This window comes from Diprion similis, chromosome 6, assembly GCF_021155765.1.
Source record: "Diprion similis isolate iyDipSimi1 chromosome 6, iyDipSimi1.1, whole genome shotgun sequence".
NCBI lineage: Eukaryota > Metazoa > Arthropoda > Insecta > Hymenoptera > Diprionidae > Diprion > Diprion similis.
In genome coordinates, this window is record NC_060110.1 from 17,976,427 (window position 1) to 17,990,419 (window position 13,993).

The 13,993-nt window shown below is 37.0% G+C and overlaps 2 protein-coding genes across 3 annotated transcripts; one reads left to right on the forward strand and one right to left on the reverse strand.

Annotated features, from left to right (window-relative positions):
- The first annotated feature begins 773 nt into the window (after positions 1-773).
- Positions 774-11,553, forward strand: LOC124407319 (clathrin heavy chain). The gene is made up of 15 exons (XM_046883348.1): positions 774-1,027; positions 1,984-2,191; positions 2,516-3,474; positions 3,552-3,986; positions 5,124-5,577; positions 5,685-6,004; positions 6,085-6,350; positions 6,432-6,666; positions 6,821-7,203; positions 7,285-7,582; positions 7,708-8,148; positions 8,253-8,815; positions 8,893-9,115; positions 9,239-9,314; positions 9,549-11,553. Exons 1-15 carry the CDS (start codon positions 986-988, stop codon positions 9,680-9,682), a joined length of 5,037 nt encoding a protein of 1,678 aa, XP_046739304.1. The 5' UTR covers positions 774-985; the 3' UTR covers positions 9,683-11,553.
- LOC124407321 (ribonuclease P protein subunit p29) lies at positions 10,375-13,213 on the reverse strand. 2 transcript variants are annotated; one of them, XM_046883352.1, is made up of 4 exons: positions 12,958-13,213; positions 12,729-12,868; positions 12,268-12,658; positions 10,375-11,930 (listed from the first exon to the last, which is right to left on the reverse strand). In XM_046883352.1, the coding sequence occupies exons 1-4, from the start codon at positions 12,962-12,964 to the stop codon at positions 11,794-11,796; spliced, it is 675 nt and encodes a 224-aa protein (XP_046739308.1). In that variant the 5' UTR covers positions 12,965-13,213; the 3' UTR covers positions 10,375-11,793. The 2 variants fall into 2 exon arrangements, with proteins under 2 accessions (XP_046739308.1, XP_046739307.1); XM_046883351.1 differs by lacking the exon at positions 12,958-13,213 and having other exon boundaries at positions 12,729-12,950.
- Positions 13,214-13,993: the final 780 nt, after the last annotated feature.

Genomic DNA, 13,993 nt, shown 5'->3' on the forward strand with positions numbered 1-13,993 from the left:
CACAGTCCCCCTATTATTCCATTTTTGGGGACAGTCATTCGGAAAAAGTCCCCGTGTTTAAGCAGTATAGGTTTAACAACTCGCGAAAAAGTTCGTACTGTGTTCTGGAACCTGAAGTCTCAGAGAATTTCAAATCAACCAGCCACTGTACGTCCTGTACTTTGCATCTCATACTACCGATCTTATCTACTGTCCAATAAAATACGAATTCGTCATCCATATGTTACCGGTACAGATGTAAATTTTTCACGGCGTCAGGTTCGTGGAATGAGCTCTGCTACGTACCGATAATTTTGGAAAGTACCTAGGTGCTAATCTTTGGTCCATCGCGTGCATCCGGGCGAAAGAGAAGGAGAAAATCGATAGGTTGGGTCGTAAATTAACTTTGTTTACAATTGTAATGTTTCATTGAGCTTCGGAGGCGATGAGGGACGTTGCACGAGCTGAGATTTGAATGTATGCCAAATCTTGGGGAGTATATCAATAAGATCCCAGAAACTCCTGAGGGCAGGGTGAACGAGTCACGGCGCGCCGTCGCGGCTTCATTCACAAGCCAAGAAGTAGGAGTCGGCGCATCACAGGGCCGTGTAACGCTGATGTATTACTCCGCGTTGAATATCAGTCATCATTTCCGTGCAACAAACGGATATGACAGGGAATTGAATCTCCTTGTTTCATTTATGTACTAAGGGGAATTGTTGCCGACCTTTAAGCGAATTGTGTCGAGCGTTGTTAACGCTGGAAATATTACCAATCTCAAGAACTACTTTTTCACATCGGTGGAAGTCCCCTCCGCCATGTTGGGTGTCAGCGGTCTGTGACGGCATTTGCGTCAGTCAATGCGTGCGGATGAGTTGATTATTGAGTGAATAACCCACGAGAAACGTGAAATTTTGTGTACAAGTGATATCGAGGGCCGCACATCCGTACCAGGGACAAAATAGCGGTGAAAAATATTGTAGAAAGACCGTAAATCTCCGCCAGAATGACGCAGTTGCTGCCCATAAGGTTTCAGGAGCATCTCCAGGTAGGTGACCTGATTTTCCGTTGTCCTGAAGTCTATTTGATTATTTTATTACATTTCCATTGTTGTAAAGAAATATTTCTCCACTTTATAGAATTTCGCAGCTTATCCATTTTATTCCTCGCCTCATCAAGTTCTATTGAAATTACCAAATTCTTAATGTTCGGTACATGAACTTATGAAAATTTTTCCATTGACGTTGCGTTGACAGATATGATGTGTCTCCCCCGCTGCGGCAACCAAAATCGTTACTTCCAAAAAGTACACACGTCTCCGAATAATGAGCCTACCCTCATTCTGTTCTGCCCTACATTTGTCTCTCCACCCTTATGCAAAAATCGATCAATTATGCGTTTGAGGTTTTTTCTTTCAGCCGATAACCGATCATTGATAGCATTAGGGGCCACGTCTGCGAATACGCCCCCCGCTTCCGCCCACATTCCATAGATATTTGAAAAAAATTTAGTTTCTTAATACCGAAACATACAAATCCATGTTGATTTTCGTGTCTGTTGATTTCTTTACACCTGCAGTTTTACCGCTATACAATCTTAAAGTAAACTTAATTTAAAATTGCGTCTTAGGAAGTTTATTTTTAGTTTATTTTGAGGTACATAGAACAACCAAGCAATATTTGATTGGAATTATATGCAACAAGATTTCCGACCTTTGACAAAAGAACTTCGCACATCTTCTGATCTCACGTTGCTAACAATGATTTTCTCGTACTCATTCTATTTTTGTCTTTGGTTCACTTGTTTTGGCAAAACTTACAGAGCTAGAAGGACAACATGTTTGTCGATTTTTTCCCTATTTTTTTTTTGCCATTTTAAGTACTGTGTATACATTGAACATTGGAATCATGGTACAAAATGGTGTCATCAAAATTTCAATTTTCAAAGAAGCCGCTGTTCTAATCTTTATAAGATTAAGCAATCCTGAATGTATTTTTTCTTCAGCTTACTGCTGTGGGAATCAATGCCAACAATGTCAGCTTCAATACACTTACGATGGAGTCAGACAAATTCATTTGTGTACGAGAAAAGGTTGCGGACACATCGCAAGTCGTCATTATCGATATGAATGACTCCGCCAATCCAATTAGGAGACCAATTTCAGCCGATTCTGCAATTATGAATCCTGCGAGTAAAGTAATAGCTTTGAAAGGTACATGAAATCAATTTTTTTCTTTTATAACTCATTGCATCTTTTATGTTATCTTCTGTAAGTAGATAGACTGATTAGCACACATTTATTCAACCTTTGTTGTGGACCAACAAAGAAATCATCACCATTTTATCTGCCTCTGAATTATTTCAATTGGGATTATAACAATAAATAGCAGCCTGGTTCATTTATTGCTACTTTTTTATAACCACGCTACCATTTCTATGTGCGACAGCAGTGATAAGGAAAATCTATTGCTAAATTTAATTCAAATACCAAAACGTTTTCTTTCCAGTTTGGTTGATCATTGCTTTTATTTCGCAGCCCAAAAGACATTGCAAATCTTCAACATTGAGATGAAATCAAAAATGAAAGCGCATACCATGACGGAAGATGTTGTATTCTGGAAGTGGATTTCCTTGAATACGCTGGCCCTAGTCACTGAAACCGCTGTCTATCATTGGTCCATGGAAGGGGATTCTCAGCCTCATAAAACATTCGATCGTCACGTATCACTGAACGGATGTCAGATCATAAACTACAGAACTGACCCAAAACAAACTTGGTTATTATTGATCGGAATTTCGGCGCAACATAGCAGGGTCGTTGGTGCGATGCAGTTGTATTCCGTAGAACGCAAATGTTCTCAACCAATCGAAGGGCACGCTGCTTCCTTTGCGCAATTCAAAATGGAGGGCAATGCAGAACCCAGCAATCTGTTTTGCTTTGCTGTAAGGACTGTCCAAGGTGCTAAGTTGCACATTATAGAGGTTGGTCAACCCCCAGCTGGGAATCAACCTTTTCCCAAGAAAGCAGTCGACGTTTTCTTTCCACCTGAAGCTGGAGGTGATTTTCCAGTTGCAATGCAGGTCAGCTCGAAATATGATGTGATATATTTAATCACTAAATACGGCTACATCCATATGTATGACATAGAATCAGCAACTTGTATATTTATGAACCGTATTTCTGGAGAAACAATCTTTGTCACCGCTCCCCATGAAGCTTCTGGGGGAATTATCGGAGTCAATCGTAAAGGGCAAGTATTGTCTGTTTCCGTCGAAGAAGAGAACATTATTCCATATATCAATGGAGTTCTACAGAATCCTGAATTAGCTCTGAGAATGGCTGTTAGAAATAATTTGTCCGGAGCGGAAGACTTGTTTGTGAGAAAATTCAACATGCTTTTCCAAAATGGCCAGTATGCCGAGGCTGCTAAAGTTGCCGCCAATGCTCCAAAAGGTATCCTTAGGACTCCGGCAACAATTCAGCGTTTTCAGCAGGTAAGACGTTGTTTTTTTAATAATTTTACTCAGGAGCCACGACAATTTTTAGACTAAGAAAATTTCTGTGTATGTAGGTCCCAGCTACGCAGGGGCAGACGTCGCCGTTACTTCAATACTTCGGTATACTGTTGGATCAAGGTCAACTAAACAAGTATGAGTCGCTGGAACTCTGCCGTCCTGTGTTGGTGCAAGGGCGCAAGCAGCTTCTTGAAAAATGGTTGAAGGAAGACAAATTGGAATGCAGTGAAGAATTGGGGGATCTTGTTAAACAAGCTGATCCAACTCTTGCCTTGAGTGTTTACCTCAGGGCAAACGTACCCAACAAAGTTATCCAATGTTTCGCTGAGACTGGGCAATTCCAAAAGATTGTTCTGTATGCCAAGAAGGTTTCTTACACTCCGGATTATGTATTCTTGCTACGAAATGTAATGAGAATTAATCCTGACCAAGGTGTTGCCTTTGCACAAATGTTGGTTCAAGATGACGAACCTCTAGCTGACATCAATCAGGTGAGTTTCCAACTTTATTCAATTTTCGAAGCCTGTCGATACAACTTGCAGGCTTGACTTAAGTTTGATGATAGCAGAAGGGTCACTACTGAAATTTTTCAATTGATATAGAAGCCTCGCAAATTTTTAATAAGTCTGATAGCAAGTCAATACTCATCACTCAACATTGACATAGCTTTAAACTATCAATTACCATTGTGTGCTTAACTCTACTTTTATTATTGCTCCAAGATTATTCTATATTTTTCTACTAAGCAAGCACATGATTTAATATATCATTTCCCAGTTTCTTAGAAACATTTTCTACATGTAATGAATTTTTTCATGGTGCGTTTTGAGATAAAGTTACAAAATTTTTGACAACAGTACGTTTTGTTTGAAAAAACTTTAATCATCACAAAAAGATTTAAGGAGGGAAACTTGCAACAAGCCATGACTTGAGTTATGTCTCTATGAATACTTTGAAACATTTATTTCACATCATGAGTACTTACATGTATGCTATAATTTAATGCATAAAAAAAATTGCATCTGATAAGAGAATGTGTTTCCATAACATGGTATATTTTTATCTGCAATTTGTTCGGCATAAGTAATTAACTTGATTGTGAAACACTATTGAAAACTAAAGATTAATTTCATGTCCAGAATACAAAAAGCTGTACTGCTCACACATTGAAGCTGATAAGTATTGAGCTACTATTCTGTGCTTGTACAAGGTATGAGTCATAGCATTGAAAAGAGCTTATCGATACCCATATGATTTGCTTTTGGTTACAATATGTCGAAGGTCTTCTGTTTGGTGGTTTCAGTCAGGCCGACACGATAAATTGTATCTTTGGAATGTTACTAGTATTCTCAAAAGAATGACATACATGAAAGCAAAGCTCTTTTACCTTAGTTACTGATTCTTCTGTTTAAGAATATTATTATCTGCCATATATAAACTTGTTATTTCCCATGACAATTTATTGAAATATGTTGTTAAAATTGAATTTATTGTATATAACAAATTATAGTCACGTTTTTAATACTAATTATATTTTGCTGAAGAAATATTATGCAGTTATCATTTCGAAAAAGTTTAACATTTCAGTTCTAGTTAATTAATGAATTTCTGTAACTAACATTTTCCAGATTGTAGACATATTCATGGAACAGAACATGGTGCAACAGTGTACTGCATTTTTGTTAGATGCATTGAAGAATAATCGAGCCAGCGAAGGTGCATTACAAACTCGCTTATTGGAAATGAATTTGATGTCTGCTCCCCAAGTGGCCGATGCCATACTTGGGAATCAAATGTTTACGCACTATGATCGTGCTCATGTTGCACAGTTGTGCGAGAAAGCAGGCCTTCTACAACGAGCTCTGGAGCATTACACAGACTTATACGACATTAAGCGAGCTGTAGTCCACACGCAAATGCTGTCGCCTGATTGGCTAGTTGGATTCTTTGGTACTTTATCTGTAGAAGATTCTTTGGAATGCTTGAAAGCCATGCTAACTGCAAATATGAGACAAAACTTGCAGATCTGTGTACAGATAGCAACTAAGTACCATGAACAACTGACGACCAAGGCTTTGATTGGTAAATATTCATTAACTATTCATTTATTTTTAGTCAAACGCTCATTAAAATTTGTACCGCCTCTGTTATGTGCAACATCTTATCTTTCTTCTATATTTATATGACAGATTTGTTCGAGAGCTTTAAATCATACGAAGGATTGTTCTATTTCCTTGGATCCATTGTGAACTTCAGTCAAGATCAAGAAGTTCATTTCAAATATATCCAAGCTGCCTGTAAGACAGGACAGATCAAGGAAGTCGAAAGAATTTGTCGTGAGAGCAATTGCTACAATGCGGAAAGAGTCAAGAATTTCTTGAAGGAAGCAAAATTGTCGGATCAACTGCCTCTTATCATTGTTTGCGATCGATTCGATTTTGTGCACGATCTCGTTTTGTACTTGTACAGAAATAATCTACAAAAATACATCGAGATATACGTTCAAAAGGTGAACATTGAATTCTATTTGTAATTTTATGTCAATACTGGAGTCTTTAAAGGTACATGATTTTGTTAACTTTTTTACAGGTCAACCCATCGAGATTACCCGTTGTAATTGGTGGATTGTTGGATGTCGACTGTTCAGAAGATATAATAAAAAACCTCATTCTTGTCGTCCGAGGTCAGTTCTCTACGGACGAACTGGTCGAGGAGGTTGAAAAACGTAATCGACTAAAGCTCTTATTGCCTTGGCTGGAATCTCGTGTTCACGAAGGTTGTGTGGAGCCTGCCACCCACAATGCTTTAGCTAAAATTTATATCGATAGTAACAATAATCCTGAGAGATTCCTGAAGTACGTAATTGCATCAAATAAATTGCGTAGTATTGACTTTTCTATTGCCTATGCTTATTTTTCATTTCTTCTATATTACAGGGAAAATCAGTTCTACGATAGCCGCGTCGTCGGTAAATATTGCGAGAAACGTGATCCTCATTTAGCATGTGTAGCGTACGAACGTGGCCAATGCGATCGCGAATTGATCAGCGTTTGCAATGAAAATAGTCTTTTCAAAAGTGAAGCCAGATATTTGGTCAGACGACGAGATCCTGATCTCTGGGCCGAGGTTCTCTTGGAAAGTAATCCCTACAAGCGACCACTTATTGATCAGGTCAGTAGGAGAGAGTTGCAAAGGGTTTTAATACAGCTGATTTGTCAGCATAATTTTGATATAGTTTTCCTGACTTTGAAACCAATTTTTCGTGCACCTCACAAGAGAAATATAGGAATATATAAATTTTCATTTTATTCTTCAATAATTACAGGTGGTTCAAACTGCACTGTCAGAGACCCAAGATCCAGAAGACATTTCTGTAACCGTAAAGGCCTTCATGACAGCTGACTTGCCAAATGAATTGATTGAATTGCTTGAAAAAATTGTACTCGACAGCAGTGTCTTTAGTGATCATCGTAATCTACAAAATCTGCTGATTTTGACAGCTATAAAAGCCGATCGCACACGTGTTATGGAGTACATAAATCGTCTGGACAACTATGATGCACCCGATATAGCCAACATTGCTATCAGTAACAAATTATTCGAAGAAGCCTTTGCCATTTTCCGGAAATTCGATGTCAACACATCAGCTATTCAAGTGTTGATCGAACAAGTGAATAATTTGGATAGGGCGTACGAATTTGCCGAAAGGTAAGATTGGTTAAATATTCAAATGGTTGACTGTGTTTTGTAATCACTTAACTCAAAATACCTGTGCAATTCAACCTTCAGATGCAACGAACCAGCAGTGTGGTCACAGCTGGCCAAAGCTCAGCTACAACAGGGTCTAGTGAAAGAGGCCATTGACAGTTTCATCAAAGCTGATGATCCATCAGCATACGTCGATGTAGTTGAGACTGCCCATCGAACTTCCCACTGGGAAGATCTTGTTCGCTACTTGCAAATGGCTCGCAAGAAGGCGAGAGAGTCCTTTGTTGAAAGCGAACTCATTTATGCATATGCTCGTACCAACCGCCTTGCTGATCTTGAAGAGTTTATCTCTGGTCCAAATCACGCCGATATTCAAAAGGTAATTCAAGTTTGAGCTCATAAGGTTGATATAGTTGTTAATCTCATTGGCAAGCTTTTAGTGCGCCGTTAAAATTGACTGCACGTCAAACTACTGAACAACTGAGAAAACAATTTTATTTTCAGATTGGCGATCGTTGTTTCGATGACAAAATGTACGATGCAGCAAAACTTTTGTATAACAACGTATCTAACTTTGCTCGATTAGCGATTACTCTTGTTCACTTAAAAGAGTTTCAAGGAGCCGTCGATAGCGCTCGTAAAGCAAACTCTACACGGACATGGAAAGAAGTGTGTTTTGCTTGTGTGGACAGCGGAGAATTTCGATTGGCTCAAATGTGTGGTCTACACATAGTTGTTCATGCCGACGAGCTTGAGGACTTGATCAAGTATTACCAAGATCGAGGACACTTTGAAGAACTCATCAATCTATTGGAGGCTGCATTAGGTTTGGAGAGGGCTCACATGGGAATGTTCACAGAACTTGCTATTCTATACAGCAAGTACAAGCCACAACGGATGCGTGAGCATCTTGATCTCTTCTGGTCCCGTGTCAACATACCGAAGGTAATTTGCTGTGAATTAGAATTTGAAACAACAATATCAGCTTGCGTGTAGAAGCGTTCACATTCCAACAATTACTTGAACATGTGAAATTCATTTATCAACAGGTATTGCGCGCCGCAGAACAAGCTCATTTATGGGCAGAGCTTGTATTCTTGTATGACAAATATGAAGAATTTGATAACGCGGTACTAGCGATGATGCAACATCCAACAGAAGCGTGGCGTGAAGGTCATTTCAAAGATGTGATCACCAAGGTGGCTAACGTGGAGTTGTACTACAAGGCAATCCAATTCTATGTCGAATACAAGCCACTGTTGCTGAATGATGTTCTACTTGTCCTTGCGCCAAGAATGGACCATACAAGAGCGGTTGCTTACTTTACTCGCACAGGACATTTGCAACTTGTGAAGCCTTACCTTAGATCGGTCCAATCTTTGAACAACAAAGCTATAAACGAAGCATTGAATGGTCTCCTGATTGACGAAGAAGATTATCAAGGCTTGAGGACGTCAATAGATGCTTTTGATAACTTTGATAATATTGCTCTCGCTCAGCAGCTTGAGAAACACGAACTAATCGAGTTTAGAAGAATTGCGGCGTACCTGTACAAAGGCAATAACAGATGGAAACAATCGGTTGAACTTTGCAAAAAAGACAGGCTATTCCGGTGAGAGGCTGTTTGAGTTTGAAATATTTATGTTAACTAGGTATTTGCTACATATTGAAAGTTTCGATAAATTATAGAGATGCCATGGAGTATGCCGCTGAGTCTAGGAATGCAGAGGTAGCTGAGGAACTGCTAGAATGGTTCTTGGAGAGAGGATCAAAAGATTGTTTCGCAGCTTGCCTCTTCTACTGTTACGACTTGCTTCATCCTGATGTAATTTTAGAACTGGCCTGGAGGCACAGAATCCTTCACTTCGCAATGCCTTATCTAATCCAAGTTGCCCGAGAGTACATTACCAAGGTATCGTATTATTGAAACTGTGTCCTTGAAAATTACAAAAACAGCCCATTAGTTTAAATAAATACAATTGATTAGGTATGTAACCCACATTTTTTTTTTTTCTCATTTCTAATCCCCCTTTAGGTTGATAAACTCGAAGAAGCTGAGAGCCAGCGCTTGGAAGAAACGGATCAACAGGAGCACAAACCAATGATCATGCGTAAGTGTTAATTTAATTTAATTCAAATGATTTAAAATGGTAAGTTCATGTGTTCTTGTATTTAAACAGTTTAGTTCTCTAAAAAATTTGGAATTTGTATATTCTTAGGTGAATCGATGAAATTTAATTTTGGTATGGCAAAAATTTAGCAAAGCCAATTTTGTTTCAGAAAGTTTTTCAATCTAATGATAGGTGGCGAGAATATTCATAAAATACACTATAATTTAATTACAGCTGAGCCACAGTTGATGTTGACAGCAGGGCCAGGAATGATGGCACCTGGATACGCACCTCAAAGTGTTTATGCACCTCCAGGTCAAGGAGTTTATGCACCACCTACTGCAGCCTATCAAGGCTACGGTATGTGAGACACATTTCACAACACGTTCCACAATGATCAACAATACCTACTTTTCTATAAGGTTTAGCTAGAGCAAGGTTCCATTAATATTGATACGTTACAGTCAACCGTCGGAAATCTGCTGTCTGACAAATATCTTGACATGTCAAGTTAGTAGTTGCAAAGAAAAAAAGAATTCAATGAACGAAAAAATTAATAAACTAGTATAACTAGAAACATGTATTCTACACAACACAATCTACCGCTGTAATAATTGTCAAGTATTCAATCTCAAAAAACGTCTCATGTAAAAAAAAAATGAAAAATAAGTACTAATACCGATATTCCTGAAAAAAAGCATTTTGTGGGCGCAAAAAAAATTAGTATAAATTAGAGGATTTATGAATAATTAAAAAAAAAGTATATAATATGTATATGGTATGTTCATTAGGCTGCTTTACGTAACTGAGTAACAATAGTATCGAATTGACAATTTTACGGGGCAATCAACGTTGAGGGGGGCTATAATTATATGTTCTTGACATATCCATAGTTACTTGTTTAATGGCAGATTTTTTAACATGGCCATTAAAAAAAAATGGTATGTCCGAAGTAATGACACGATTTAAAAATCGTTCAGAATTATTTGAAAAGCTCCAGTTTGCGCCATGCTAACAGTTGATCTGAATACAATAAGCTTAAAATTTTTTAAGGAAAATGTCTTCCTTAATAATCGGAATTGCATGGATGACAGGAGCAAGAATATCAATGGATTTTTAAATGATGTTAATACTGCGATAGCATTTCTCTACTATACTTCAATAGCAATCATTTAACGCGTAAAAAAATGTTGAATTAACATTTCATCGATTAGTCATAGAAATAGTGACTGGTTTGTCAATTCAATTGAATTCGAAAGTTACCGTTCTATGGTATCAGAATAAATATTTACAGTGGTACGTCACAAAATATCTTTTTCCGGCATACCTGTGTATGTTTAACTGTTTCGTTGAAAAATGTACTAACGGAATGATTAACGCGTTTATCATTTGAGAAAAATTTGTTTCAATAAGTTTATAAGTCTTAACGTAACACATTGATAATTTTAGATTGCCCCTAATTATTGAATGGGACAGTGAACACGTCACACGAGTCTGATTCGGTGGATGTATAAACATTAATCCAAATCACATGACAAGAGCATCGTTATTAATTATTAACTGCATGTTGAGGGATGAGATAAACTCAAATACACTAATTATTTCTCGTGAGGGATCGATTAGGGTACAATTCTTAGTTCCGTTTTTGATTCTTCAGACCTGTGTAATTTGTTTACTGATCCTTCAAGTTATGGTAAATAAATTGTAAGAATTCGTTAGGAACTGGTGGTGCGTGCGCAAAGTACGCGACATTCCCAAAACTCTATCATTGCACTTATCTTTTCAACATAGCTAAATCAAACTGATCGTGAATGAAATTTTTGGAAATGAAGTGGTTAGTGATTCATTATTTGGATAGGGATTCAACCAATCCACATCGCATGTTGTTATTATAATATCATGATTATTTGAATATTTTGAAATACTATTATAACTAATTATTGCAAAAAGCAAACAAAAAAGCAAGGATTATTAGTAATTATACATATATATTATAAATATATAATTATATTATTATATATTATATTGGTATTTAGTGTAACATGTAAGTAGTAGACAAAAATATGATATGAATTAATAATATTATTGAAAAAAAAAATGAATAAATGATACAGAAGGTAAATATCATGAATGGGTGATTGAAGAACTGGATTGCATTCAATTGTTTTTGCTGTAAAATATAACAACTGTGTCAAGTGGATATGCACAGTGAGAAATAAACAAATGCCTGTTTGACGAACATATTTTCATTTTCTTATTATACACATTCCGCACATTCCCATACTAATTAACCCGTATAAAGTGATATTCATCACTAAACATTTTTTACAAAAATTTGTTAAAGCATAACGTACTTGTTAAAAATATAATTTTGTGCATCTGTCTCTTGACTGTGGGAAAGCTTTATTTGCGAGACTTGATAAATTATCAAAAGTACTCAAAAAAAAACAACATTTTTATTTCGATAATCATAATTACTTTATAAATCAGGTACATGAGCAAGTTTGAATTTTTTCACTGATCTCTCAGCAGGTCTAACACACAGTTCTTTGCCAAACAATTGTAAATTCACATTGCCCAAACATATCTTGAATACAGCTGTGTCTTTAGGAACCGCTGCAAGAAAAGAAAAGCGTCAACATTAAATTTTTCCACTGTGTACTGTTAATGGCATATATTTTCTTATCCTTTTCCTTTCTCATCAAATGACATACTATGAGTGGCTGTTTAGAATCCTTGACAAAAGATTGATGGTAATGGTTGCATTTGTTTATTGAAGACATATTTAAGTGCATGATAATAATGAGGATGCCTTCATATTTTTTGTAGGCTGGTGCAAATTTCTTATGCTAGGGAACTTTAAGGACAAATCTTAATTAATTATTCAATAAAAGTCAGGAGTTTTGTTTCCAATAGAATTAGCTGTCAATGCTAAAATTTAAAGTTGCCTTACTCCGGATAATACTATCCTCTCCAATAACTCTGAAGGTACATTTAGTGTCTTGCAATACGATGCCGTCAATGCCCACCAAACTTGGACACTTGGATTTAATGACAGCAATTTTTGCTCCATGAAAATCAGCCTTTAGCAATTGTTGGCCAATGTTATCCCAATTTGGTTCAATTGGTCCTTGTGGTAAATCAGTGAAATTCCTAACGCCAAGCATTTGTCGCATGTATTCTAACCAAAGCTGGTTCAATGCTAATGCATCAATGTATTTCAAGTTAGTCCTGTTATCCAACTTATTCAAGCCAAGCTTTGTTCTTTTTCTGGCTGTTAAAAATTTTGCCTTCTTTGGTTTACGACGAACATGCTTTGTTCTGTATTTGTTGAACGTGAATGTCTGAAAGATGAAGAATATTAAAAGATACTGATGTGTGGAAGAAGAGGGTTAAAACTTTCATTGTTATCACCTTTTTCAATTCTTCGTTTATTGATTTAGTATCTGAAGGTGGTAAGATATTTTCTAAAAGATTTAAAAGGTATTCACTACGATCCGTTGATGTTGTTGCACGGTTAACCACCGACACTGGAAGTTGAAGACATACGTTGTCTGGAAGAAAACGAATTACGGATGGTTGAATCTGCATATGAACAATCATATATTGCAGCTGATGAAAACGTTCAACAAAAGCATCTTACCCGACATGGTTTGTATAATTTTTCCGAAGATTCTTGCCGTAATCTAACCTAAACTCACCGTGTTTCTTCGCCCTATAAACTCTTTCTGACTCTTAATAATTACGATATAAAATCAAAATAGATAATCTGTGACTAAACTTGAATCACGAATGCCTACCAAAGGACAGAAACGATAAGTCATAGGATCCCCACTGGAAGGTTAGCATAAGCAATCTTGAATCAAATGCAGCTGTTACACGCGCATCGTGAGCGTGAGCGAAGAGTCATCGACGTTTGTAAGTTTATCAGTAAGGCCCAAAAATATGTGTTCTGTAATGCCGGCAAAGATCAACTAATATATCGACAGAATGATAAATGTCTTCTTCAATCTGACATCAATGTCGTTCTTGACTATGAAGTTGGTCTGCAATCTTCAGATTTCTTGAAAATTTTTATGCCAAAAAATTGCTCACAAATTGTAAAAATGCTTATCAACAACCGAGGACGTTGACCGAGGAGCAATTAGGAGCATGTGGTAGTTGGGCCGAATTATCACCTTTTCAATACCGAGTATATCGACACGAGTTCAAACATCGAGGAGTCGGTGTCGTTTTTCCCAATTTTCTCGAGAACCATCAGATAGCATATTGCGAAATTGGTAGATTATTAATAAGAAATTGAGGAACAATTAGAAGTAATACGTATGTGTGCCGAATTGTTGTTTTTTCCACACTTCGCCTCGCGAAAACCCCTTTAACGATTTTTCATGATTTATCTGAAAACTATTCAGAAGCAATCTACAAAAATGGTAAATTAGTTGGGTGTAATTAAAGAGTAATTCAAGGCTAATCTCATTTCGTTGGAGTATCCATCGGTTTGTTCCAAATATTTGTTGGAATTCGGCGCTATTTTACTGGGCCCCAAGTACCCGCAAAACGTTTTTTGGGATTTTCTCAAAAACTGTGTTGGAGCAAATTATAAAAGTTAGGTAGCACTTACCATCAATCAAGTGGCAATTATTTGGTATATGCATTTTACGGGAATTCTACGATTTTTT

What these genes read in the sequence shown, in the direction of transcription:
- LOC124407319 (XM_046883348.1), top strand. Translation starts at nt 986, where the DNA reads ATGACGCAGTTGCTGCCCATAAGGTTTCAGGAGCATCTCCAG. An exon ending in ATCACGCCGATATTCAAAAG is followed by an intron (nt 7,583 to 7,707) that starts GTAATTCAAGTT and finishes TTTTATTTTCAG; the next exon opens with ATTGGCGATCGTTGTTTCGA. An exon ending in GCACAAACCAATGATCATGC is followed by an intron (nt 9,315 to 9,548) that starts GTAAGTGTTAAT and finishes ATTTAATTACAG; the next exon opens with CTGAGCCACAGTTGATGTTG.
- LOC124407321 (XM_046883351.1), bottom strand. Translation starts at nt 12,917, where the DNA reads ATGATTGTTCATATGCAGATTCAACCATCCGTAATTCGTTTTCTTCCA. An exon ending in TAAACGAAGAATTGAAAAAG is followed by an intron (nt 12,659 to 12,728) that starts GTGATAACAATG and finishes TTCATCTTTCAG; the next exon opens with ACATTCACGTTCAACAAATA. An exon ending in AGAGGATAGTATTATCCGGA is followed by an intron (nt 11,931 to 12,267) that starts GTAAGGCAACTT and finishes CTTTTCTTGCAG; the next exon opens with CGGTTCCTAAAGACACAGCT.